At 42.8% G+C, this 24,041-nt stretch overlaps 1 protein-coding gene across 1 annotated transcript in view; it reads right to left on the bottom strand.

Annotated features, from left to right (window-relative positions):
• Tango6 (transport and golgi organization 6 homolog) overlaps nucleotides 1-24,041 on the bottom strand; it is a 168,962-nt gene that overhangs the window by 54,069 nt on the left and 90,852 nt on the right. The window contains exon 15 of the mRNA XM_075977101.1: nucleotides 9,125-9,265. Coding sequence (XP_075833216.1) covers nucleotides 9,125-9,265 — 141 coding nt within the window. The remainder of the gene's footprint in view (nucleotides 1-9,124; nucleotides 9,266-24,041) is intronic.

Here is a 24,041-nt window from a genome sequence, read left to right on the forward strand (position 1 = left end):
CAAACAAGTAACAGGAACAACAGCAACAACAAAGCTCCACAAATAAAAAGCACTTCAGGTGGTCCACAGAGTTCCAAGGCAGCCAGAGCTCTTACACAGAGAAACCCTGTCTTGAAAAACCAACCAACCAAACAAACAAACAAAAAGCAACTTTGGGGTGACGAGTATAGCTCAGAAGTCAAGTGTGTACTGAGCTTGTGTGAGGTCCTGGGTATAATCCCTAGTATCAAAGTCAAAAACTCAACCAAACAAATTAAAAAAACAACCTCTATTTTCATATAATCCTTAAAATGAGAAATAAATATTTGTAAAGTACATGAAATATCCCCTAAACATAGGCAGTATTTAGTAGTTCAACTTATGGTCCATTAAAGAGGTAGGAGGATGACAAAAAGGTTATTGCAAAGGTGACCTTCAGGCCCTTGCCTGGTACACACAGGTCACAGGTTTGACCCTCAGCAACCCACTGATTGGTAGAAAACAGATGAAACCTGCTCAGTAAGAAATCCTCACATATAAGAGAATTTATAGATATTTTATAGAAAGGAATGAATAACTTTAAAAGATTTATTTTTAAAATTATGTTTCTGTGTGTGTATGTGTGTGTGCATGAGCATGCGTGCACACATGAGTGTGCACAAAAGTGCAGGTACTTGTGGAGTCCAGAGGCATCAGATTTCCCTGGGGCTGAACTTACAGACAGTTGTGAGCTGCCTAGTAAGGGTGCAAGGAATCGAACTCTGGTGCTTGGGAAAAACAGTACATGCTTCTATCTGCCAAGCCATTTCTCTAGCTCCCAGGGATGAATAATTTTTCATGAAAGAGTAATTAAGCCTAATAATTGGAAATGCAACTTAGGTTGTGAGACAAGTTGGCAGTTATTTTACTTGGTGTACTTTAAAGCCCCCTCTGTTGAGGAGCAGACAATTAAGGGGTATGCCATTCATACAGAGATGCCCCCTGGAGTTTACACAGCTGTGAGCAACCTGTAGAATGAGTGCTGCAGTCTGACTTTTAAGTATAACAGCCATTGGTCGGTTGTTATTTTTTGAGGCAGGATCTCTTGAAATCCAGTCTGGACTCTGAATCCCCATGCAGTGGAGGATCCCCTGGATTTCCAGATCCTCCCAATCTCTACCTCCCCAATGCTAGGATTACAATGAGAGTCACCACACCCAGTTTAATGTTTTACATTTTTCTAGTTTTTTTTTTAAGGCAATGGTACATAATAGCCCACAGGTTATTGTCAATATCAACATTGGACCACACAAGAGGAAACAGATGGAAAAACATTTGGGAAGATTGGCAGCTTAACAATGTGTTAAGATTACATTTCTGAAAGTTTAAAAAAAAAATTGTTCCTCTAAAAAGACAGACTAGGCCAGAATCCTACCATAGCATTCTCTACATCAAAAGAAGGAGATAAAGACATAGAGATTCATACATGAACAGACATAGTTTGGGAGACCTAACTGCATAAGAAGTCATAAAGGGAAAGTCAGAGTTACCTTCAACAAATAAACAAAATATAACCCCACAATTCTGCTTCAGAAACAAAACTAAAAGATTAACAACAGAAGAAAATATCTACAATATAAACATCAATAATTCAAGATCTTAAATATACAGACTTTAAAAAATGACAACACAGTAGGGCTGAAGAGATGGCTCAGCAGTTAAAGAGTGCATACATCTCTTCCAGAGGACCTGGGTTCAGTTCCCAGCACCCACATCAGGTGGCTCACAATCCTGTGACTCCAGAAACGGGATGCAAAGTGCCTACACTCTCATATACATAAAATTAAAAATAATAAAAATAAACTCTTTTAAAAATGAAATTCTAGCCAGGCAGTGGTGGCGCTCGCCTTTAATGCCAGCACTCAGGAGGCTGAGGCAGACGGAGCTCTTTGAGTTCAAGGCCAGCCTGGTCTACAAAGTGAGTTCCAGGACAGCCAAGGCTAGAAAGAGGAAACCTTGTTTCAAAAAAAAAAAGCATTAATTAATTAATTAAAATTAAAAAATAAAAATGAAATCCTGTCTGAGTATAGAGATATACATATATCTTCTAACATTTGAGAAGCTGAAGCAGGAACATTGCATGTTTAAGGCCAGCCTGGGCTATACAGCAGGTCTTGTCTAAAAAAAAAAAAAAGGTATACCCCATTAAGTCTCACCAAAATAACTTCCTAAATATGAGATGAACAGGAACAAAAGACATGACAAACTGGACAGGGGTTAAGACTGAAGAGTTTTTAACCTTAGGGTTAAGGCCCTGTGATCTTTCCCCTACACAAAGAACTACAGGCAACTCAGGAATGCTGAGTGGAAGAAACAGTCTTCCCAAGGGAATAGCACACCAATTGCTTATCCAATACCAAATGACCAGCCCTAAAAACATGCACACAAGTGACATCATACAAACTGAGAAGGTTATGTTTAGAAATATATGTGTATATTCATATACACATATGCATGCAACAACAATTAATAATAAAGAGGTCATGAATTTAAAAGAGAGCAAAGAGAGAGGGGTATGGGAGCGCTCAAGGCAGGAAGGGAACAGGGAAATGACACTATCTCAAAAACTCAAAGAATAAAAATTGCCAAAAACCAAGCAAACAAAAAAGAGAGCCCCTATGAAACACTGTATCTGTGTAAGGTTATCTGTGACGACTTAACCCATGACAGTCAACAGGTTTATAACAAATAGGCCAGAATCAGGCTCGGCATCACTAACAGTGAGATGATCCGACAACCCTGTGCCCCTTAATCATGGCAACAGGAAAATGCACTACATAGCACAGCTTAGAAGTATGTTTGCACTTCCAGATTTAATCTGAATTCACATGTGGTGATATCTAACAAATAAAGCTTGCTGGAAGATCAGAGGGTGGAGCGAGTCACTAGTTAACCACAGATGTCTGGAGATCTATACAGACAGGAATTGATACAGCTGGGTAGAGAGAGGAATATAAAGTGGGAGGAGACAGGAGCTTAGCCCTTGATTTGGTCTGAGGATTTTGTAGAGGTAAGAAGTGGCTGTGGCTTGCTCCTTTGTCTCTCTGATCTTTCAGTATTTACCCCAATATCTGGCTAGGGTTTTTATTAACACCAATTAGAACTCATGCTGCATATGGTGCCCAACTTTAGAGCACAAATTCACAAAAAAGTTGCTTGCCTGTGACTTTGTAGCCACTGGTGCATGCTGGAGCTGCATGTGGGGGCTCCCACTGGAATCACCACCCCACCAGCTAGGTTTTCTATTATTTTTCCCCCAAGCTCTGAGCAAGTTTGGGATTTTCCTGTTACAGCCTCTCTACAACACTCTTCAGCTGCCACCCAAACTCCAGAAGCACCTGGACCCCAAATGCCACAGGACTTACCTACCCTAGACTGGCTGGCCCTACTTTCAGGCAGTTCCCGCCATGTATGCTTCTTCCACACAATCCAGTGTTTTTTCAGACAGCCAGGCTCCCTCTCCCCTGTGGGTTATATGCTTCCCTACAACACCTACCTCTCCTTGGGAAGCTGCCATACACTCTCATCTCACGGCTACATGCTAGCAGCTCCAACTGTCCTCAGCCAGGCTGTGCACTGCCTATGCTCTCAGATCTGACGTGCTATGCAGCCTTGTGCTCCACCCTCATTGTCAGCGGACTTGGTGAGACAACTGGAAATTCTTTTTCCCTCCCTCCCTCCCTCCCTCCCTCCCTCCCTCCCTCCCTCCCTCCCTCCCTCCCTCTTTCTTTCTTTCTTTCTTTCTTTCTTTCTTTCTTTCTTTCTTTCTTTCTTTCTTTCTTTCTTTCTTTCTTTTTCCCCTTGGAGTCCAGGTTTGGAGCCTGTCCTAGAACTAGCTCTTGTAGACCAGGCTGGCCCTGAACTCATAGAGATCTGCCTGCCTCTGCCTTCTGAGTGTTGGGATTAAAGACATGTGCCACCACTGTCTGGCTAACAACTGGAAATTCTTAAGGGGGGGGGTTAGTTTTAAAAAAAGGAAAAAGAGAGAAAGTTTTTTTTTCCCACATTAAAAAATGGGAAACAGCCGGGCGATGGTGGCGCACGCCTTTAATCCCAGCACTCGGGAGGCAGAGGCAGGCGGATCTCTGCGAGTTCGAGACCAGCCTGGTCTACAGAGCTAGTTCCAGGACAGGCTCCAAAGCCACAGAGAAACCCTGTCTCGAAAAACCAAAAAAAAAAAAAAAAGAAAAAAAATGGGAAACACTGTTACAATGGAGGGAGTTAGGTCTTTGTATGATAATACACTGGTTTGAAAATGGGACAATTAAATGAGAGGATAACTAATTTAGATAAAATTTATATAATGTCAATTAGAAACATCAGATATATAACATTTTTTAACACTTAAAAAAAGTTGGTTAATCCGAGTGCTAAGATGCAAGTTTTAGAAAAACTTAACAAAACAAATCATAAAGATATTCAGATCCAGACAAAGGAATTTAAAGAGGAAACAATCTCATCATCACACTTTAAGGTTAGAGAGAAACAGTCTAAGGTTTTCAAACAACCAGCATTAATATATCCTTATAGGAACAACTGCCAAATGATAGATATCCCAAAGGCTGTACAAGAGCTGAAGGTACTCCTGTGGAAATGTTAGATTTAAGGAGATTCAAGGAAGCAACAGTCTCATATTATATGCATTCACCTTTTGTGAAGCAGATTTGAACTTATAATAGAATTATCAACTTATAATAGAATTATCCCTCAAGACTAGAAAGACTTGGTTATAGCAGTCTTGAAGCCTGGTCCTCAATTACAATGGAGGACCTGGTGGAAAGATGAGGCTAAGACCATTGGACAATGAAGTAGGGCTAGAGGTATGGAAATCTCCCAAGACTACCTTCATGGAGAGGCAAATTATGCTAATGTACAAAGGCAATCTTTCTATTATGACCACGCCTTGACTTTAGGTTGTACTTTAGCTTTGAATGCTTGGGGACAGAATTAAAGAAGTAGGAAAGGAAAATGAGTCATTTACTAAAGTTATACAGGGCTCAAAGGAAACTTTCACAGAATTCTTACAAAGACTGACTTTAGTAGTAAATAGAATGATATCAAATTCAGAAGCTAGATAAATAATTATTGAATGTCTGGCTTTTGAAAATGCTAATGTACAATGTAAATTTGTAAGATTAATATATATATATATATACACATTAATTAAACTTTTTGTCATGATATTATTGGTCATATAGAGTACTAACTAATTCCAGAAAAAGGTTTCATCTAACTTTCTGTACATGATTTCAGTTTTCTGCGGTGAACCATGAACATGCCTAAAAGCAACTTTTGAAATCTCCAAAAAGAGAATGGGGACCCACAATGATTCCTCCAGAACTATGATAACACCACTAAGCTGACAAACATCATCTAAAGGGCAACTTTGAGGTGACTAGCTGAGATTTTTCCAGCCTCAGACTACTCTAGCCAGAACTTGAGACAAAATCCTTCACTCTCCCATTATGCAGAGACTGGACAAGAAATGATACAGCTATCTCTTCCAGGACTTGACCATTAACCCAAATTTTTCTTTTCAGCATCCCCTAAAGATGCTATCACCCCCAGATTGCAGGAAGTAAATTTAAGTACTTGATGCCCACATTCCCAAGAGATAGAGTGGGTAGGTTTTGGTCATTCAATGGGTTATGGATAATTGCCATCATTTAGGGTGGTTGGTTACAAGTTGTTAATGGTTATGGTTAGGAAAAGAGCTGAACAAAGGAGATTAGATTCAGAGTTCTTGTTTTGAAAAGAAAAAAGGGAGATATGATAGGATATAAGGGTAGATTATTGAATCTATTTTCTCCCATTGGTTTTTCAAGATAGGATTTCTCTGTGTAACAGCTCTGGTTGTCCTGGAACTCACTTTGTAGACCAGGGTAGCCTCAAATTCACAGAGATCCACCTGCCTCTGTCAAATTTTGCCAAGACAAGGTAAGATAGCCCTTCAGAATATCCTGCTTCACAAAAAGTCAGTCAGACATGCTAGGCTTATAGGCTGAAGATGGATGCCCCAATGTTGCAGAGAAACCATGGGTGACTGTCCAGGCAGCCAGCTTTTTCTGTCATTTCTCATAATTTTTGGAAGTTGCTTGCTTGCACTTCCCATTTACTCAGGCAATATTATTTCCTTCTTTGGTCTGTGACAGAGTTGAAGACTTTATAGTTATAGTTTTCCTTATCACCAGATTCAGAAAAGAAATTCACTAAAGAGGTGTAAAAGTGTATAAATTTAAAAGACATAAAAATATAAGTTAGAATAAAGTGAATTAAAGACAACCTTTAGGACTCACCAAGATAGGAGAGACATGGTGTATTTTTTCTGAATCTGTCAACTGCTAATGAACTAGACATTGCTGATATATTTGTTGCCTGTATATAGCATATATATTGTACTTATTGTACATAGTTTTTCTTATATTAGTTATAACCTTCTTTCTTATTTTAGACAAAAAAGGGGAAATGCAGTGATATCTTGTGTGTACTCTAACAAATAAAGCTTGCTGGAAGATCAGAGAGTGGAGCTAGCCATTAGCTAACCATAGAGGTCTAGAGGTCTGTACAGACAGAGAGGAAGTGATATGGCTCAGCAGAGAGAGAATATAAAGAGGGAGGAGACAGGAGGTTGGCCCTTTTTTCAGTCTGAGTATTTTGCAGAGGTAAGAAGTTGCTGTGGCTGGGCGGTGATGGTGTACACCTTTAATCCCAGCACTTGGGAGGCAGAGGCGAGTGGATCTCTGTGAGTTCGAGGCCAGCCTGGGCTATAAGAGCTAGTTCCAGGACAGGCTCCAAAGCTACAGAGAAACCCTGTCTCGAAAAACAAAAACAAAACAAAAAAGAAACCAATCAAAGTAAACTGAAAATGATAAAAAAACAATTCAGAAGATTGCTTATCTCTGGGGCAGGCACAGACTAGAAAGGGCAAAAGGAAGTTTTGGGGGTTCATTTCCAATTTGAATAGTAGTTAAGTAAACTGAATGTCATAAAATTGTACTCTTGATATTAGTGTACTATAAACATTGCTAGTTATATAGAATACCTTGAGGGGTTTTTGTTTTGTTTTTGCTTGTTTTGCTTTGATTTTTGAGATAGGTGCCAATATATAGCCCTTGATAACCTGGAACTTAATATATGGACCAGGCTGGTCCTGAACTCACAGAGATCTGCCTGCCTCTGCCACCACATCCAGTCCAAGTTTTAAAACAGAAGGAGAAATGAACTCTTGTTGAGTTCTCCCACCACCACCCTGTACAGCTAGGTGCTAGGGGATGAGGCCAAGAGAGGGGCATTGTACTGAATCCTAGCTCCTTTCACACCACTACACACTGCTGAGGGTAAGAAGGAGCAAGGCCCTGAATGCAACTGGGGTGTGCATTAGGCAAGCGTCATCACACTGGTGCTCACACGGACCTCCACAACACTAGCAAAATAAGAACACTGCTTGTGCCATATGAATAAGCCCTATTTCCCTTGAAAGAACTTTAAGTGGTTTGCTCTATGCACCCAGCACACTGGCACAGGGGACTGCACCTCATCCAAGAAGCTGAGGACCAGAGTCTTTCAGATTTCATAATTTTCTGACCTTTGTAATATCTGGATATGTATAAGTATAAACACAAAATTCATTTTTGTTTTGTATACCATTTGTATGCATAAACTGAAAGTAATTTTACTTAAAATGTTTTTTGAATAAAACAAAGTTTTGTAGTATGGAATTTTCTAGTTATGACATCATAAGAAGTATTCAAAAAGTTCAGATTTTGGACCATTTGGGGAGTCTAAATTTTCAGATTATGGATGCTGCACCAGGATGTGAATGAGATAGTTAAAGCTGTGATTAGCCAGGACCCCAGAACTTGGGAGGCCAAGGCAGGTGCATCTCTGTGAGTCTGAGGCCAGCTTGGTCTGCAGAATGAATTCCAGGACTACATAGAGAGAGTCTCAAAAAAACCCAAACAAGCAAACTAAAGCTATGACTGTGCTCGAGGCTGGAAACTCAGAAAAGTGAGGTGCAGGGAGAAGAGCTGTCAGAATTCATGGGATTTGCCTTGAAATGACAGGGCTGCCTGGGAAACGTGGTTAACTACAGATACCTGCAGAGGAGCAGAGCCTCTCTCCAGTAAGCCCATCCTTTATCTCTCATCGCAGAAAATGACCTGGCTGCTTGATGTGGGTTGAGCCGCCTCTCCAGTGTCCCCTTATGTTTCTGATTTTGGCTGTTTTTTGCAGTACTGGAGGTTAAACCCAAGCCCTCATACAGTTTAGGCAAGCACTCTACCACTGAGCTACATTCCCCATCCCTCTTTTAACTCCTGAAATAGGGTTTCACTAAGTTACCCAGGTTGTTCTTGAACTCATTCTGTAAACCAGGCAGAACTTGAACTGTGATCCTCCACCTCAGGCTCTTAAGTAGCCGGGATTCCAGTTATGTACCACTAGGTCCAGTTGATTCCCTTTAATTTTATTATTCAAAATATGACCTTATTTAGTATGAATATCCTCTTTATACATGTGAACACTAAAGCACCAAAAAGCAAAGAAACATTCCCATGATCACTCAACCAGCTAGAAGCAGCTCAGTATTTGAATCCAGGAAAGCCACATCCACAGCCCACGAGACAATCACAACTCTCAGTTTGTAGGCAGGGAGCAACTCCTTCAGGGTGGTTCAGTTCTAGCACTACCATTCACTGGCGAAGGAATGCTGACAAACTGCTGAAGGTCTGAGTCACATTTCATTCCTCCTGGGTCTAACAACAGCCTGTCTAAAGGACTTGTTGGACATGGTGGGGTGAGGGGGCAGACTGTGAGATGGAGGCCTGCCTGAACTGTTCAGTGTATCTTAGGCCAGCCTGGTTTCCAATCAAGAGCCCATTCTAATCACACAGACCCCAGGGAAACAGCTCTTGGGGAGGGAAACTAAGCAGCTATAGGAAAATAAACAATCTTCTCACAGTTTTACTTGCTCAATATGTGCACAATCCCTAAACAGTCCGTCACTACCCCTGATCTGCTAGTAGGATGAGCCCTCCAGTACACAAAGATTTTAAAACCACACTGCTTTGTTTCAGAGGATGAGATGAAAAACAAACAAAAAACTCACCTAATGCTCTGACAATTCGCATCAGAACCTCTCCAACTTTCATTCTGGTCTCTGGAGTGTGCTTCTCTTTGCCACTATCGAATTTGGCCAACAGGTCAACCAAGATTTCTTCAGGGTACACATCTGAGAGAAGGGCAACCCCTGGGGTCCAAAACAGAAAGACAGAACTCATTATTTAGGACAGAAAGGCAAGTAAATCTAGATATCATGCATGTGATGGGGGAAATACGAAGATTTATTTATTTTTACATTTATTAATGTGTGAGTGTGCGTGTGCGTGCATGTGTGTGTGTGTAGATCAGAGGATGAGCTGCAAAAGCCAGTTCTGTCCTTTCACCTGCATCCTGGGTATTGGACTCAGGCCATCAGGTTTACTCTGAGCCATTTCACCAGCCCACACAAAGACACCTACACTGTAGCTCTTAAGGTCACAGCTGCTCTCTGTAAGTGGAAGGTGGTGACTAGGCATCCAAATTCCTGGACTTGCTAATCCTAGGCTGGGCTCTAATGTACTGCCACTGACATTCTATGATCTCTGGGCTATGGAAAATCCAGTATAGGCTAGATCACTACAAGTCATGGCTGGATTTGCACAGCAGCAAGGAACCACCAGGCTTCTCCAGATTTTAGGATTCTAAAGTCAGATGACTGGAAATGCTCCATGACCGTCAGCCCAAAGCTCAGCAGTGCTCCATGCCTTTGCTACAGCTCTTCAATACAGTGTGATGTCCCTTGTAAAACTGTAACTGTGAGAGCATTGTTCCTAAGGAAACATTTTCATGACAGGCATTAGATCTCAGCTTACAGCTCATTTCCTGGATCCCGTCCCCCATCCATAGTAGGCCTCCACAGTATGTACGAACAAGAATGCAATCACATCGGAGCCCAGCTCCACATTCACCCCAGCCAGGAAACGAGGGCTGCACATGTTTTGGATGTCTCCCTGCTTTTACCTCAACCTCTCAGGTCCTCAATGTCAGGTCTGCTTTTTCTCAGCAACCTTTTAATTGCTCTGTCCGCTTCTGTCCTTATTCCTTACCACAGTGGGAACAACTGTTTAACACGCACATCAGGCCCCTTCATTCTGCCCTGACCTCTCAATGGGCTTCCCTTTTCCCCTTCCCTGTATACGCTCCCTCTTGCCCTACCCTCTCTCCATGATCCAAGAACCAAGGAGGCCTTTGAACATGCTATCCTTTGCTCACTTATCCTGAGCAATTCTGCCCACCTAGTTGTTTTGGGGTTTTGTTGTTGTTGTTTTGTTTGTTTGTTTATTTATTTATTTATTTTTTGTGTTTTGTTTCTCTAGACAGGGTTTCTCTGTATAGCCCTGGCTGTCCTGGAACTTATTTTGTAGACTAGGCTGGCCTCGAACTCACAGAGATCTGCCTGCCTCCCGAGTGCTGTGATTTACAGTGTATGCCATCACCGACTGGCTGTTTTTTAGATTTTTAGTACAGCAATCTGCTTCTGCCCCTGTATCTGGGCCTCACCTCCTCTGTTACAGCAGGGGCTTCTCCTTGGGGAAGGCTGCCAGCTTGCTCCAGACCGCCTAGCACATATCCTGTTTTTAAACATTAAGTGGCAGCCTCCTTCCACTAGCACTTGACCCTTCTTGCCTGGCTTATTTTCTTCTTAGCACACGGTGCTGTTCAGCTCGCATAAGCCCTTACGGATTGTTTGTTCTTTTCCTTAGAATGCAAACTGCACGAAGCCAAGGATTTTGTTTTATTGTCCACTGTATCCCCTAGAAACGGGCCAGCACACAGTAGGTGTTCAATAAGTATTTGCTCAATGACTCAATGAATGAATGAGTAAAAATGGCTCGAGGAGCCACATGTGGTGGCTTATGCTTGTAATCATAGTACTCAGAAGGACCATAGTACTCAGAGGCCAGTCTGGGCTACATATACCAGATCTCAAGGCAGCCTGGGCTGCTAAGTGAAACTGTTCCAAAAGCCATAAAGGAAAGCAGGAGGAAAAGCAGGAGGAAAAGAAGGAAGAGGAAGTGGTAATGGTGGTGGCGGCGGCAGCTACAATGGCTCAAAAATAATCATGATAGAAATCCCGAAATTCATAGAGGACAGGGAGGGAGTAAGCATAAGCAACACTAGAGGATCTACAGTATTTTCATTTAGATTTGCCACTCTGTTGTTTAATCTGACTACCTTCAGGAATGTGCGCATATTATTTTCTGTAGTATAGGCTGTGATTCTAGTCTCATTTACATTCACGTCCACTGTTGTCACTGCACCTGCTGAGGGCTGCACCTGCCTTCCCAGCCTCTTGTCTATCTTCCCCCTCACCCCTGTTTCCAAGGAGCCTAGGAAGCCCCTACATGTGGGCTCACACCTCACACAAGCAGCAGCTCTGCTCATGCAGAGCTTCAGGCTGCAGCAGGAAGAGATGCAGTCCACTCTGTTGTGTAAGCGGATGGAGAAGTCTTTGGGGTCCCAGGTAGAATCAGGGGATATTCTAGCTTAAGGAAAATGTAAATGAATTGTTTACTAAGAAAGAGAAGGGAAATAGCGTCAAAATTCTGGAAAAACCTCAAAGAAAGGTGAACTGGCACGGGGCAGCTGCAACCCCAGCCAGCTCGCTATCACTGGTGGCCTGCGAGCCATCACCACAGCTACTTTTTTTTTTTTTTTTTTTTTTTTTTTTTTTTTTTTTTTTTTTTTTTTTTTTTTTTTTTTTTTTTTCACCACAGCTACTTTTATCCAGGGGCTCACACTCAGATCCAGTGGACTCTTTCCTTGTAGGAACAGAGTCATTACTTTGTCACGAACAATGGGGAAAATGGGGTTTGCTGCATAAAACTCTGATATCTAGCATTCCTGAAGCCATCTTACCCTGGTGTCTCTCCTGCCTTGTTCATTTCTCTCTCTCTCTCTCTAGTCTGTAGCAGAAAAGTGATTTACTTCCTCAGACATAGTATCCTGGCTAAACACGCTCAGATGTGTGGCTGTGCACATCATCTACTCTCTCCTGGAACCACCCTGAGGTTCCTTTGGGAATCGGTAGTTCCCCTTTCCCATTCCCTAGTCAAGTGTGCCAATAACACACCTGCCTCCCTCTGGGTGGGAATTATACCCCAGGGTGGCAAATTACAAAACTCTGCCCCATCCCAACCATAATGATTCATTCAGGAATGGGCAAGGAGGTTAGGTCCCAGAACCCAGGTTGGAGCTCCATGAAAAGGTAGCCGCCACCCCTTTGTTTAAATTAGTGTCCTGGAGTTTCCGGTGGCCACTATGAAGATAAAAACCCACCCAGCAAGATACCAAAATAGAGCCAAGCTAAGGGAGGAGGGAAAGAGAAAAACCCTGATTGATCCTGAGCTTCCAGGTCTAAGGGCTCCTACTTACCTACTTATTTTGGATACATAAGCTAATAAACACTATTTTATGTTTGTCAGTTTCTTTTTCTTCCTTCCTTCCATCTTCCCTTCCTCCTTCCTTCCTTCCTTCCCTCCCTCCCTCCCTCTCCTTCCTTCCTTCCTTCCTTCCTTCCTTCCTTCCTTCCTTCCTTCCCTCCCTCCCTCCCTCCCTCTCCTTCCTTCCTTCCTTCCTTCCTTCCTTCCTTCCTTCCTTCCTTCCTTCCTTCCTTCTTTTTTTCTAATTCTTCAAACAAAGGAATTCTAAAATACCTTCTGTGCTGGCTAGGTTTATGTCAACCTGATGCAGGCTAGAATGACTTGAGAAGGAACGTCAATTGAGAAAAATGCCTCATTAAGATCAGCTGAGGGCATTTTCTTAATTAGTGATTGCCGGGAAAGGGTTCAGTTCATTGTGGGTGGCACCATCCGTGGGCGGGGGGTCCTGGGTTCTATAAGAAAGCAGGCTGAGCAAGTCATAGGGAGCAAGCCAGTAAGCAGCACCCTCCATGGCTTCTGCAGCAGCTCCTGACTCCAGGTTCCTGTCCGGTTTAAGTTCCTGTCGGTTTGAGTTCCTATCCTGGCCTCCTTCAATGATGAACTGTGATGTAGAAGCATAAGCCAAATAAACCCTTCCCTCCCCAACTTGCTTTGGTCATGGTGTTTCATTGCAGCAATAGAAACCCTTACTGGGACGCCTCCTTTGAGATTCTTTTTTTTTTTTTTCTTTTCTCTTCCTATAATGCTGAAGGTGAAGTTCCACCAGGCAGCATTAACTACTCCTACTCTTCCACAAAAGGGCGCCAATGGCTAAGCACAGCCCCACTTCCTACAGCCCTGGGTTCACTGGCCAAGTTTATCTTCCTTCTAGGCCACTCCTCAGACAACTACCAAGGGCTGTCTGACTGTCACTTGAAGTTTTTCTTCCAGAATGCAGCTGTTGCCTTAGAGTTTATCTGGGGCATTAAGGAAGTGCCAGCCTTACTCGGCAGATAGCAAGAAGAAGCACATACAAGGTGAAGAGCCTGTGTTTAGTTAGGTTAATTTAGTTTTTGGTGATTAGTACTTGTAAGTTTTTCTAACTTTGTCATGCTGGGGTTGTATTATAACCTACACATGACCTTTGCCCTTCCATTTAGTAATTTCCTTTGTAATTTGAAAATGTGGCAACTTCTGGGTTATCACAGGTTTCAAGAAAACATGACACACCAATCAATCCCTCTAGCAGCAGGATCCAAATAATCCATCAAGGTGCCTTCTGCTCTTCATAGGAGATGGCTGCAGCTGGGGTGCTATGTAGCCAATAAGACACACAAAGAGGTGAAGCTGAACCACACTCTGTTCCATGCTTGGGTACAACACAGGACACGGGGAACTGGCTCAGCAGGGAAACTCTTACTCAAAGAACATCTTGTAATAAAACACTAACTTTGCAAAGTAACTATTTGCACATGCCCCCCCCTACCAGACTTAGATTACAAAGGAGAAATCTATTTGATCAAAGCAGTGACCTCCACATGATCCCTTAGCATGTTGCCAAATGATCTGTAGAGCCTTTCAGCAGGTGCAGGGGGGGGAGGCTCAGCTCATATTATCATAAAGATGGATAGCTCTGAATGGTGATGCTGACTGGATCTATCCCAGGAGCCTGCTAAGCCATCCTGACTTCAAAACTCGCTTTCCCTGGGCAGATAACAACTACACAAAATACTTGCTCAATTTGGAAAACTACATATTCCTCAAACTCCTTAGGTGCTTCTGCAAACAAGACTGTAAAAGGAACACAAACCACACAGATTGTGTGGCACCTTTTACATGTGCTATTCAGATTAGGCCAATCTACACACAGAAAGTAGATGTAACGGTGGCCCAAGACTGTGAGAGTTGGATAGGAATGATAACTACTACTGGACAGAGTCTTTCTGGAGTGATTTAAAACGTTCTAAAACTAACTGTCAAAATGGTACACATCCTATGACTATAATAAAAACTACTTAATTGTACACATTTTAAAAAATTGTTTGGGACTGGAGAGATGGGTCAATGGCTCTTGCAGAGGACATGAATTCAGTTCCTCCAATTCCAGGGGATCTAATGACTTTGGACTCTAAGACCATCACCATACACACACACACACATACACACACACACACCTTTTTTAATCTTTGAAAACAATAGCTGGGTATGGTGATACATGTCTAAATCCCAGCCCTTGGTGGTAACTGTTGTTACTATTGATTTAAGGAAGAGTCTCACAATTTAGGTCAGGCTACTGAACTTCTGATCCTTCTGCCTCAGTTTCCCCAATGCTTGATTATAACAACATACTACCAAACTCTATTCCTTTTATTTCTTTGTCTCTTTCTCCCCACCCCCAACCCCTGAGGCAATGTTTCTCTGCACTAGCTGTCCGCGAAACTCGCTCTTGTAGACCAGGCTGGCCTTGAACTCACAGAGATCCACCTGCCTCTGCCTCCCAAGTGCTGGGATTAAAGGTGTGCGCCACCACTGCTCAACAAATTCTAATTTCTTGTGTGTACAGATTGTTTGTTTGTTTTTTCTAGTGCTGGGGATTGACCCCAGGGCCATTTTCTACATCTCTATCTTAAATTGTACACTTCATATAGATGAACTCTAAAATAATTAAATATAGTATCTTAGAAAATTATTATCTACATGTGTTGAAACATCATATAGTGCACCATGAACATAGACAACTTAAATTTTTATTATATTTATTTATGGATGTGTGTGTACATGTGTCATGGTGAGTATGTTTAGGTCAGCGGACAACTTTTAGGAGTTGGTTCTCTCCTTAAATCATGTTGGTCCCAGGGTTTAAACTCAGGTCACTGACCTTGGCAGCAGGTAGCAGGTGCCTTTACCCACTAAACTATCTGGCCCTCAATTTTTCTTTTCTCTCTCTCTCTCTCTCTCTCTCTCTCTCTCTCTCTCTCTCTCTCTCTCTCTCTTCCCTCCCTCCCTCCCTCCCTCCCTCCCTCCCTCCCTCCCTCTCTCTTCTTCGAGATAGGGTTTCTCTGTAGCTTTGAAGCCTGTCCTGGCACTAGCTCTTATAGACCAACTCCCAGAGATCCACCTGCCTCTGCCTCCTGAGTGCTGGGATTAAAGGCAGGCGCCACCACCACTCTGCTATCTCTTTCTCTTTTTAAGACAGGATTTCAGCCAGGTACACACAGCACGGACTACACAGAGAAAGTCTGTCTTGAAAACCCAAAAAAGAACAAGAAGATGACGATGACAACAATGACAACAGGATTTTATTACACAGTCCTGGCTGGCCTGCAACTCACTATGGAGGCCAAACTGGCCTCAAACTGCCTCCCAAAGTACTAGGATTAAAGGCCTGTATACCCACACCTGGCACCTTTATATTTTTATGTATTACATAAAGATAAATTTCTTTGGTTCTTCTTTCCTTTTCTTTTCTTTCTCACATAGCCCAGGCTGAGGATGACCTTGAACTTCTCATTCTCCTTCACCCCTCTCCCAAGTGCCCAATAAATCTAAAATGAAACCTAAAAAAACTATTTCATATCTTCTTTTTGTAGATCTTTGAATAGATAAAAACAGGATAAAATTGCCTGGCATATCTCAAATGTTAAGCAAAGTACACTGCCAAGGGCAGAGTTTCAGCTCCAAACAGGCTTTGGCTGCCCCTGCAGTGTAAGAGAAAATGACTTCCTATCAGTGAGCTAAATGAGGAAAAAGTCAAGTATTTCATATTTCATAGAATGTCTTGCAATCTTGAGAAAATGGCCTACTAGTTTAAAAACAATTTAAATTCTTCATTAAGTCAAAAATTCTACTCTAAGGATTTATTCTAACACACACATCAGTACAAGTAGATAATTATTATGCGTAAAAGCATTGCTGTAGCACTATTTATTATAGAAATGACTCAAATCAAATTAACTGTTCATGAATAGAGAGCTGGTTAAATCACAGTCATTCATCCAGTGAAATCCGACGTACCCCTCCCCCACAAAAATGAAGCAGCAGCTTTTTAAGAGCTGTTATGAAATCAATTCCAAGCTCCATTATTAAGCGAAAGCTAAGATTTAGAACAGTGTGTTCAGAATTCAACTGTACTTAAAACAGAGGAAACACACACTTATCAAATAGTCCTAGAATAGACATGGAAGTCTAAGCTACATTTGTGACCAAATGTGGCATAATAACCATAAGATCTATGTTTTCATCGTCCTTAAATCTCACTCAAGTGGCAATGAAGAGAGGAGAGGGGAAGGAAGGGGGAGGGCGAAGAAGGGGAGAGTTGAGGGAAGGGAAGGAAAGGCGTAAGTCCACCAATGAGGAAAAGGAGACCGAGACAAGTCTGAAATATGGAGAAATAGGCTGAAAATGGAGCAGAACAATATGTGTTTGGCAGGGCTGCTGGGTCATTTGGATAAATTTAGTCACGAAGTACTTAGAAAAGGAAGCAAATATAGGAGACAGGCTGATCATTGAGCTTGGCTCACTGACAGACACCACACAGTCAGCAGCAAACACTGCCCAAGATATAGTCAAAAATTAGAATGCGGGGGGGGGGGGCTCAACAGATGCCCCAGTGATTAAGGGATTGTGTTAATCTTGGAAAAGACCCAGGTTCTGTTCCCAGTGCTCAAACAGCAACTTACAATCATAACATCAGTTCCAGGGGATCTAGCACCCTTTTCTGGCCTCTGTGGACAAGTACACACTAAGTGCATGTACATATATGTGGGCAAAACACTCACACATACAGAAAAAAAACCAAATCTCTCAAAAACAAAACAAACAAACAAAAAAACAGCGGTGGCACATGTCTTGTCTATAAATCGAGTTCCAGGGAAGTCAGGGCTGTTACACAGAGAAATCCTGACTTAAAAAAACAACCAACCAAACAAACAAACAAACAAAAAGCTAAGAAGAATCTAAATATTAGGAGTTTTTAAAAAAGGAAATAGCTGTATGTGGTAGCATGCACATGCAACCCTAATGCTTGGGAGGTAGAGGCAGAAGGATCCTAAATTTAAGGCTATACTCCACTACATAGTGAATCTGAGTCCTGTGTAGATTATATAAGACTCTGTCTCAAAAAACAAACAAACAAACAAACAAATAACACAAAAAACCACAAGGGAAAATATTAGGAGAACCAGTTAGGTGTGAATGTAGCTGCATTTGTACTCAGCCCACATCTAAAGTATAGAAAATGAATAGATAGATAGCCAGGCAGTAGTGGTTCACACCGTTAATCCCAGCACTGGGGAGGCAGAGGCAGGTGGATCTCTGTGAGTGAGAGCTTAGCCTACTCTACAGAGTGAGTTCCAAGACAGCCAGAGTTGCAGAGAGAAACCCTGTCTCGAAAATCCAAAAAAAGGAAAGAAAATGAGTAGACAGGGATGGAGAGACAGCTCAGTGATTAAGAGCACTGGTTGCTCTTCCAGGGCACCTGGGTTCAATTCCCAGCACCCACAGGCTGTTTGCAACTGTCTGTAACTCCAGTTTCAGGGAGTCTAACACCCTCTTCTGGCCTTTACAGGCACTGCATACAAGTGGTACACAGACTAATACAGTAAGCAAAATACTCATACATGTAAAATACTAAAATAATAATTAAAAGAGTAGATAATCCCCATTTTTCTTCATCTAGAAAGATCTATATAAGCATTTTATCTAGAACTGGGGAGGTCATTATTAGAAGAAACTATTTTAAAGAAAGAGAGGGAAACCAAGTGGTGATACACATTTATAATTCCAGCACCCAGAAGACAGATGCAGGAGGATGATAAGTCTTAAACAAGCCCGGACTACACAGTGAGAGCCTTCCTCAAAGAAAAAACAAACAGGGAGGTGGAAATGATCTCTAGGCCTTCAAAGATAAAGTGGGATAAAGATAGGGCAAAAAACTGTGTTCAAATACTTGGCATAATCACAGGCCAGTGACCCCAGCACTAAGAAGGCTGCAGCAGGACTTTCAAGTTCAAGGACAGCCCAAGATGCATAACGAATTACAGACAAGCCTAGGCACCTGAGGGAAATTACTTTTGGCCAAGTAATAACAGCAACAACAAAGAACTGTGTTCAACATAATTAACAAATTTATTTAGAAAACTAGAAAAACAAGAAAATATGTGTTTGTAAGGCAAGTTCTAATTTGAAAGAACAAAGAATAATAGTTGAGGGGAAAGCCGGGCAATGGTGGTGCACGCCTTTAATCCCAGCACTCGGAAGGCAGAGGCAGGCGGATCTCTGTGAGTTCGAGACCAGCCTGGTCTACAGAGCTAATTCCAGGACAGGCTCCAAAGCCACAGAGAAACCCTGTCTCGAAAAACAAAAAAAAAAAAAAATAGTTGAGGGGAAGTGGTCAGCTGAGTTACTCTGATAGCTCCAGCATTTGGGAGGTAGACAGGAGGCTCCTAAATACAAGGCTAGCCTGGGTTATGTAACAAAGTTCAAAGCTAGCCTGATAAAAGAGAAGAGAAGAGAAGAGAAGAGAAGAGAAGAGAAGAGAAGCGAAGAGAAGAGAGAACATAAGACACAAAGATCCTTCTACATCACCATATGTATTGGCCTCTTTTGAGGCTCAAGGGAGACCACATCAGGAGGAGGAGGTTGTGCCTCAGCAAGATGTGTTGGCTGTTACATGGGGTTCTCATTAAGATAGAAGCTAAGGATAATTTCAACACTACACTAAGATTCCAGGAAATTGCACAAACTGGGGAATCTGGTTATTATATCAAGGAAGTGTGGAGAACTCAACTGGATAGCGGTTGTCTTTGTAATTACAGTGAATGACAACATCTAGCATGCCCATATGATGTTCAGTTACTCCAAGGCTCCAAAGTTGTACTAATTACAGACAGGTTCCAACAAGTTCCTACAGATTCAGGATGAGTGAGTGTTACTCAAGTTTGAGGAAAAGCAGGGTTACACTAAGGAGCCTTGATGGCCAACTGCTGAACATCTGTATGAATATAGGGCAGCTACCTCTTGAATTTTTCACACTTCCTTGTGTGTGTGTGTGTGTGTGTGTGTGTGTGTGTATGTGCACACACAAGCATGTCATGGACAGCATGTGGAAATCATAGGACAGCTTGTTAGAGTTACTTCCACTAGGTGGGTTTTGCAGATTGAACTCAGATCATCAGGTTTTGCAGCAAGTGTGTTTACCCACTGAACTATCTCAGCAAGCCCTTTAATAAGGATTCAAGTAATAATTCATACACTAAGGTAACACTGAGGAATCTGTTTAAATGGTGTCCTAATTTCCATTTTGGAGAGGAAAAAGTAAAAACGTGTGAATAACCCGTTTACAGACAACCACACTTATTGAAATCCCTTGAATGTAAAATTACACTATTTTTCCTTTTTTAAACACTTAATGAATTTGTTCTTTGATAATTTTATACACATTTAACCTGCATTCTGATTATTAAACCACCCTTCCTTCTAATGTTTTGAGGCAAGACAGAGCCTCATGTAGCCCAGCTAGTCTTGAACTCATGTGGTGCCTAGGCAGCACTTGACCTTCTGATCCTATCCACTCTTGAGTGCTGGGAACACAGGTGTGACCTTGATCGTGAAATTGCTCTGTACGCGCCTGCGCGTGAGAGTCAGAAATCAACACGAGGTGCTTTCCTTAGTCACCATCTGCTTTACTTTCTGAGACAAGATCTCACAGTGACCTTATCAATCAACTAGACTGACTAGTGAGCCCCCAGAGAGCCCCCGTCTCTGCCTCCCCAGAGCAGTGAGCCCCAGAGAGCCCCCGTCTCTGCCTCCCCAGAGCAGTGAGCCCCAGAGAGCGCCCGTCTCTGCCTCCCCAGGCTAGTGAGCTCCAGAGAGTTCCCGTCTCTGCCTCCCCAAGCTAGTGAGCCCCGGAGAGCCCCCCATCTCTGCCTCCCCAGGCTAGTGAGCTCCGGAGAGCCCCCGCCTCTGCCTCCCCTGGGCAGTGAGCCTCCGCCTCTGCCTCCCGAGCCCCGGAGAGCCCCCGCCTCTGCCTCCCCAGGGCAGTGAGCCCCGAAGAGCCCCTGCCTCTGCCTCCCCAGCAGTGGGATCACCAGTGTGCATGCTCATATCTGGTCTTCGTGTGAGATCAATCTCAGGGCCTCACACTTGTGCAGGATGTGCTTTACCAAACGAGCACTCCCCCATCCCAGGAAATATTGCTCATAAAAAACTAAGAGCAATCTACTAAGGCACAGTGAGTGTGTTGCATACAACTGCATACACCAAGCACTGCATATGCATCCGTGCTATTAGTGCACTAGACAATCATGTAAAGAAGACCCCATTATCATTTCTAATTTTTTACTGAGGGAGACAGTGAAGAACAAGAGCTGAGAGCAGAGCTGTCATCCTCTACACTCGGTTGCTCTGCCCCACCACAGACCACCTGGCAGCAGTGCCCAGGGTGAGATAACTACCAGACCAGCACAAGCTCATGAGCACTCTAACCCTAGAGACAACAAACCTCACACTTTCAAGTTCAGGTGACATTAGCCTCCTTCCAGGACAGGTGCTTTCTGAAGGACTCGGAGGTTCATAAGGAGAAGCATCTTACACTCTGTATCCAAGTACACACTCACTGGGTCCAGCTGGGCTCCCTGGGGACTACCTTTTCCCACTTGGAATATTATTTAGCTTGTGAAAAAGGGAGATAGTGATGTTAACAAAATTTATAAATTTTTATGTGACAGCAAGTCACATAAAAGGGACATGGAAAGTGAGGGCTTCAGTCTCTCTTTAACCAGCTACTCAAACTCCTGCAGCCCACAACAGGCCCAAATACAAAGACTGAACTGCAAAGTACACAATCTGCCTTGTCAGGGCTACCTCTACCAAGCAAGAACATACGGGTGAGTTCAGAGAGAAGCACTAAGAGAGCAGACATCCAGACAATCATCAAGAGGGCTGTAGAGACCGCTCAGTGGGCACAGTGCTCACTATGGAAGTGTGAGGACTCAGGTTTGAATCCTCAGAAGTCATGTGATGCTGGCTAAGGTAGTGGACATCTGTAATCCTAGTGCTCCCGGGGTGAAATGGATCAACAGAGACCAACTGTTATACTTCTGCTGGCCTTCCCTGTCACCTGGGTACCCTGTCCTTTTAAGAGACAAGCTCTGCCCACCCTCAATTGCCCCCATTTGCCACCTAGGCAAGCTGATCTTGCTTCTCTCATCTACCCTCTCTCTTTCTGTCAGTCCTTCTTCTGAAGAGGCAGTCTCTGCCTCACCCTTCCCTTTCTTCCTCTTTCTTCCCTTTCTCTGTCCCTCCATCTCTCTCTTTCTCTCTCCCCTCCATAACCCTCTTACCCAAATACCTTATACCCTTCCCAATATCCACTAAATAAACCCTATGCCCAAGCTCTCTCTCTGCATGGTGTATCTGTCAGTCTCCCACCTACCACGGGTCCCATGCCATGAATCATAACACCAACTCAAACACGGTGGAAATCCAGGACTGACAGCTGAAGTTGACCTCCTACTGGAACATGAGCATTGTGGTGCACACAAGTGTGTATACAACAACACAAAGGTGCTCACACATATCATGCACACACACAATTCTCTCTCAGTCTCACACACACACACACACACACACACACACACGAAGGAAGGAAGAAAGGCAGGAAGGGAAGGAGGGAGGGAGGGAGGAAAGAAAGAAGGAAAGAGGAAGGGAAGGAGGGGGAAGGAGGGAAAGAAGGAAACTGTCAAGAACATGATGATGCTCAAGTGTGTGCTATGTATAAACAAAGAAGCCCTAATGTACTGATTGAAACCGAAAGGGAAGGAACGAGGGAAGGAGGGCACAGCTTTGAAGGTAATCACTGCTCTGTGTATTCAAAGCAACTTGCATTTCAGCTGATCATGAGTGAGAAATAAAGATGTCATTCATTTAATTCTCCTGAGACTATTTTCAGGGATCATTTCTATAGTTCATTAAATTCTCTTCACATAGCTTTCACAGAGTGAAAACGCACCAAAAGAGACATTTACTGGTAAAAGGCACAGGTGGCTCCTGATGCTGCAGGAAACTTGAGCTGATTCACTCTTGAGTCAACTTCAGGGAAGAGGCCAGGTAAGAAATAAAACCCTTTCTACACGTCCTGCAAACTTCAAGCCAGGCAGTCAAGACAGGAGCGGCCAACCTGAGCCTTGGGTTCCCAATGGCATTTTACCTCCAGCCTACAGAGAAGCTGCTGAATCGGCACAGCTGACTGAGGAAGTCACTTGGCCTAAAGCTCTGGCAAGATGGGGCTCATCTTCTACTTGCTCCAGCCAGTGACAGACAGGACAGAAGGGTTTCTTAAAGTGTCCCCTTTCCTTAATTACACCTAGAGATGTTCTAATGAGATGATTGGACGAGCACTGGTGACAGGCACTCCAGGCTAGAACTGGCTTGGAGAAAGTGATCCCTGCAACAGCAGCAGCCATGACATGCAGGCTCATAACTGCAGCAGCATCAGAGACTAGGCAGGGCTACTGCTAGCCCCTGGCAGAATCTTCTCTCCTAAACACACACACAAGGACACTGCCTATAACCTCAGGGGTAACCACAGAGTTACTTACTACAGATTTCAATCCTGAAGTAAGTCCAACTTATAATAAGATGTATACAGAGCTGACAGTGTGGCTTAGAGGTAGAATATTTGCTTAGCATGTGTGAGGCCCTGGGTTCAATTAAAGGCACAGCAAAAGGCAAGCAGAATATGACATCTGTAAGCAGAGGAGAAAGGAGAACCATTAAAACTTAACTTTAGGTGCTAGAAAGAAGACTCAGCAGTTAAGAGCACTAGTTGCTCTCCTAGAGGATCTAGGTTTGATTCCCAGACCCACAGCTACAGTTGTCTGACTCCAGTCCCAGGAGATACAATGCCCTCTTCTGGCCTCTAAGGGCACTGCACACAAATGGTTCATAGCACACATTTAGGCAAAACACCCACATACTTTAAATATATATGTGTGTATATATATAAATACATATATGTGTATATATACATATATAAATATACACATATATAAATATATGTGTATATATATAAGTATATATATATATATATACACACATTTATATATATCTTTGTTTCTATAGACAAAAACTTGATTCCCTCCCACAGTGATAATATGGCAGGAACTGTAAAAGATTTAAACACGACAAAGAAGTATAAAGTAAAACAAAATTTCCTGGCTTTACTGATAGACACCTGTGATCTCATGGTTTGGGAGGTTAAGGCAGGAGGGTCAAAAGTTTGAGGCCAGCTTGGGCTAGATCAGCTTTAGACCAGCCTGGGCTACAATGAGATCCTGACTTAAAAAACAAAAACAAAGACTCAAATTCTAATGTTTAAAACCTGAATATAAGAGAAGCTAAATAAGAAGGTGAACCCAAAGAAAAACATATAGGCACCCTCCTGAATATTAACCTTCATCAGGTGATGAAAGGAGACAGAGACAGAGACCCACATTGGAGCACCAGACTGAAATCTCAAGGTCCAAATCAGGAGCAGAAGGAGAGAGAGCACGAGCAAGGAAC

Source organism: Microtus pennsylvanicus, chromosome 6 (genome assembly GCF_037038515.1).
Source record: "Microtus pennsylvanicus isolate mMicPen1 chromosome 6, mMicPen1.hap1, whole genome shotgun sequence".
Lineage (NCBI taxonomy): Eukaryota > Metazoa > Chordata > Mammalia > Rodentia > Cricetidae > Microtus > Microtus pennsylvanicus.